The sequence below is a fragment of the Oncorhynchus gorbuscha genome, unplaced genomic scaffold, assembly GCF_021184085.1.
Source record: "Oncorhynchus gorbuscha isolate QuinsamMale2020 ecotype Even-year unplaced genomic scaffold, OgorEven_v1.0 Un_scaffold_865, whole genome shotgun sequence".
In the NCBI taxonomy this organism is placed as follows: domain Eukaryota; kingdom Metazoa; phylum Chordata; class Actinopteri; order Salmoniformes; family Salmonidae; genus Oncorhynchus; species Oncorhynchus gorbuscha.
In genome coordinates this window covers 230,186-235,185 of record NW_025745849.1, presented here as the reverse complement: position 1 = coordinate 235,185, position 5,000 = coordinate 230,186, and the positions used below count along the sequence as shown (strand labels likewise).

General features: G+C 41.1%; 1 protein-coding gene across 1 annotated transcript in view; it reads left to right on the top strand.

Moving 5' to 3' along the window:
* Positions 1-5,000, top strand: part of LOC124020609 (Golgi apparatus protein 1-like) — a 68,070-nt gene that overhangs the window by 23,266 nt on the left and 39,804 nt on the right. Inside the window, exons 5-6 of the mRNA XM_046335847.1 lie at positions 1,381-1,475; positions 4,635-4,710. Coding sequence (XP_046191803.1) covers positions 1,381-1,475; positions 4,635-4,710 — 171 coding nt within the window. The remainder of the gene's footprint in view (positions 1-1,380; positions 1,476-4,634; positions 4,711-5,000) is intronic.

Here is a 5,000-nt window from a genome sequence, read left to right as displayed (position 1 = left end):
GTTGTGATGGTGTGTGACGGCGTTGTGATGGTGTGTGATGGTGTGATGGTGTGTGATGGTGTGTGTGACGGCGTGTGTGATGGTGTGTGTGACGGCGTTGTGATGGTGTGTGACGGCGTTGTGATGGTGTTTGTGATGGTGTGTGTGACGGCGTTGTGATGGTGTGTGTGACGGCGGTGTGGTGATGGCGTTGTGATGGTGTGTGACGGCGTTGTGATGGTGTGTGACGGCGTTGTGATGGTGTGTGATGGTGTGTGTGACGGCGTTGTGATGGTGTGTGACGGTGACGTGATGGTGTGTGATGGCGTTGTGATGGTGTGTGACGGCGTTGTGATGGTGTGTGACGGTGATGGTGTGTGATGGCGTTGTGATGGTGTGTGTGACGGCGTTGTGATGGTGTGTGATGGTGTGATGGTGTGTGACGGCGTTGTGATGGTGTGTGATGGTGTGTGATGGTGTGTGATGGTGTGTGACGTTGTGATGGTGTGTGACGGCGGTGATGGTGTGTGACGGCGTTGTGATGGTGTGATTGTGATGTGTGACGGCGTTGTGATGGTGTGTGATGGTGTGTGACGGCGTTGTGATGGTGTGTGATGGTGTGACGGCGTTGTGATGGTGTGTGACGGCGGTGTGTGATGGTGTGTGATGCTGTTGTGATGGTGTGTGACGGCGTTGTGATGTGTGTGTGACGGCGTTGTGATGGTGTGTGACGGCGTTGTGATGGTGTGTGACGGCGTTGTGATGGTGTGTGACGGCGTTGTGATGGTGTGTGACGGCGTTGTGATGGTGTGTGACGGCGTTGTGATGGTGTGTGGTGTGTGATGGCGTTGTGATGGTGTGTGATGGTGTGTGACGGCGTTGTTGTGATGGTGTTGTGATGGTGTGGTGTGTGTGTGTGACGGCGTTGTGATGTGATGGTGTGTGTTGTGATGGTGTGTGACGGTGTTGTGATGGTGTGTGACGGCGTTGTGATGGTGTGTGACGGCGTTGTGATGGTGTGTGACGGCGTTGTGATGGTGTGTGACGGCGTTGTGATGGTGTGTGACGGCGTTGTGATGGTGTGTGTTGACGTTGTGATGGTGTGTGTGTGGTGTGATGGTGTGTGACGGCGTTGTGATGGTGTGTGTGACGGCGTGTGATGATGGATGGTGTGGTGACGGCGTTGTGATGGTGTGTGTGACGGCGTTGTGATGGTGTGGTGATGGTGTGATGTTGTGGTGATGGCGTTGTGATGGTGTGTGACGGTGTGTGATGGTCTGTGTGTTCTAGGAGTTGAGTGTCTGCAGGACCACTGTGTGGAAGACCTGCTGTCATGGGTGTGATGGTGATGGTGATGGTGATGGTGTGTGTGACGGTGTGGTGATGGTGTGTGTGTTCTAGGAGTTGGAGTGTCTGCAGGACCACCTGGAAGACCTGCTGTCAGGGTGTGGTGAGGTGGTGGGCAACCTGACAGAGCTGCAGTCTGAGGTACCACTGTCTTCATGTTGGATGGACTGTGGCTGTTACCCTGATAAAGATGAGCAAAAAAGACTGGATAAAATGAATCATACAAATACCAAACTATATTATTACTATAGTATATGTTATATTAGTACTATATTATATAGTATATGTTATATTAGTACTATATTATTACTATAGTATATGTTATATTAGTACTATATATTATATAGTATATGTTATATTAGTACTATATTATATAGTATATGTTATATTAGTACTATATTATATAGTATATGTTATATTAGTACTATATTATATAGTATATGTTATATTATTACTATATTATATATATATTATATTATACTATATTATTATTATTATTATATATTATATATATATATTACTATAGTATATGTTATATTAGTACTATATTATATAGTATATGTTATATTATTACTATATTATTATTATTATATTATATATTATATATTATTATATATATATATATATTAGTACTATAGTATATGTTATATTAGTATATATTATATATTATTATATTATATATTATATATTAGTATATATATATTACTATAGTATATGTTATATCAGTACTATATAATATAGTATATGTTATATTGGTACTATATTACTATAGTATATGTTATATTAGTACTATATTATTATTATTATATTATATATTATATATTATTATATATATATATTACTATAGTATATGTTATATTAGTACTATATTATTATATTATATATTATATATTAGTATATATATATTACTATAGTATATGTTATATTAGTACTATATAATATAGTATATGTTATATTAGTACTATATAATATAGTATATGTTATATTAGTACTATATTATATAGTATATGTTATATTAGTACTATATAATATAGTATATGTTATATTAGTACTATATTATATAGTATATGTTATATTAGTACTATATTATATAGTATATGTTATATTAGTACTATATTATATAGTATATGTTATATTAGTACTATATAATACTATAGTGTTTAAAATACCTTATTTACATCCGTTTTCTGACCCTTTGCTCTGTGACTCGATACTGAGCTCAGGTACATCCTGTTTCCATTGATCATCCTTCAGATGTTTCTACAACTTCATTGGAGTCCACCTGTGGTAAATTCAATTGATTGGACATGATTTGGAAAGACACACACCTGTCAATATGAGGTCCCACAGTTGACAGTGCTTTTTAGAGCAAAAACCAAGCCATGAGGTCGAAGGAATTGTCCATAGAGCTCCGAGATGACAGGATTGTGTTGAGGCACAGATCTGGGGAAGGGTACCAAAACATTTTTGCAGCATTGAAGGTCCCCAAGAACACAGTGGCCTCCATCATTCTTAAATGGAAGAAGTTTGGAACCACCAAGACTCTTCCTAGAGCTGGCTGCCCGGCCAAACTGAGCAATCGGGGAGAAGGTCCTTGGTAAGGGAGGTGACCTAGAACCCGATGGTCCCTCTGACAGAGCTCCAGAGTTCCTCTGTGGAGATTGGAGAACCTTCCAGAAGGACAACTGTCTCTGCAGCACTTCACCAATCAGGGCTTTATGGTAGTGTCCTGATGGAAGCCACTCCTCAGTAAAAGGCACATGACAGCTCGCTTGGAGTTTGCCAGAATGTACCTAAAGACTCTCAGACTATGACAAACAAGATTCTCTGGTCTGATGAAACCATGATTGAAATATTTGGCCTGAATGCCAGCGTCACGTCTGGAGGAAACCTGGCACCATCCCTACGGTGAAGCATGGTGGTGGCAGCATCATGCTGTGGGGATGTTTTTCAGTGGCAGAGACTGGGAGACTAGTCAGGATCAAGGGAAAGATTAACTGAGTCAAGAGATCCTTGATGAAAACCTGCTCCAGAGTGCTCAGGACCTCAGACTGGGGCGAAGGTTCACCTTCCAACAGGACAACGACCCTAAGCATACAGCCAAGACAACGCAGGAGTGGCTTTGGAACATGTCTCTGAATGTCCTTGAGTGGCCCATCCAGAGCCCGGACTTGAATCCGATCCAACATCTCTGAAGAGACCTGAAAATAGCTGTGAGGCGCTGCTCCCCATCAAACCTGACAAAGCTTGAGAGGATCTGCAGAGAAGAATGGGAGAAACTCCCCAAATACAGGTGTGCCCAGCTTGTAGCGTCATACCCAAGAAGACTGGAGGCTGTAATCGTGCCAAAGGTGCTTCAACAAAGTACTGAGTAAAGGGTCTGAATACTTATGTAAATGTCATATTTCAATTTTATCATTTGTAATAAATTTGCTCAAATGTCTTAACCTGTTTGCTTTGTCATTATGGGGTATTGTGTGTAGATTGAGGCAGTATTTATATTTTTGAGTCCATTTTAGAATAAGGCTGTAAAATAACAAACTGTGGAGAAAGTCAAGTGATCAGAAAACCTTCCTAATGTACAGCTCCGTATGCGTGTTCTTTATCCAGTCTCGTCTTTATCCAGTCTCGTCTTTATCCAGTCTCGTCTTTATCCAGTCTCTTCTTTATCCAGTCTCATCTTTATCCAGTCTCATCTTTATATCCAGTCTCATCTTTATATCCAGTCTCGTCTTTATCCAGTCTCGTCTTTATCCAGTCTCATCTTTATCCAGTCTCATCTTTATCCAGTCTCATCTTTATCCAGTCTCATCTTTATCCAGTCTCATCTTTATCCAGTCTCATCTTTATCCAGTCTCATCTTTATCCAGTCTCATCTTTATCCAGTCTCATCTTTATCCAGTCTCATCTTTATCCAGTCTCATCTTTATCAAGGGTCCAGTCTATGTCTTTATCCAGTCTCATCTTTATCCAGTCTCTTTATCCAGTCTCATCTTTATCAAGTACCATGTCTCATCTTTATCCAGTCTCATCTTTATCCAGTCTCATCTTTATCCAGTCTCATCTTTATCCAGTTTCCAGTCTCATCTTTATCCAGTCTCATCTTTATCCAGTCTTTATCTCAGTCTCATCTTTATCCAGTCTCATCTTTATCCAGTCTCATCTTTATCCAGTCTCATCTTTATCCAGTCTCATCTTTATCCAGTCTCATCTTTATCCAGTCTCATACCAACCAGTCTCTGTTTATCCAGTCTGATGTCTCTGTATATTACTGTCTCCGGTCTGACATGGTCTCTCTGCTGTGACAGGACATTCATATTGATCCAGCCCTGTCTGATCCGGGCCTGTCAGCCTGTCATCCAGTCTCACTGCCATCTATCCAGTGCCATCCAGTAAGAACTCAGTCTCATCTTTATCCAGTCTCAGCCTGACCTCAGAACAGTCTTCAGAACTTTATCCAGCTCATCTTTATCCAGTCTCAGCCTGACCTCAGAACTCAGCTCTCTTTATCCAGTCTCAGCCTGACCTCAGAACAGTCATCCAATCTCAGCTCTCTTTATCACTCAGCCTGACCTCAGAACTCAGCTCTCTTTATCAGTCTCAGCCTGACCTCAGAACCAGTCAGCTCATCTTTATCCAGTCTCACTCAGTCTGATCTTTATCAGAAACTCAGT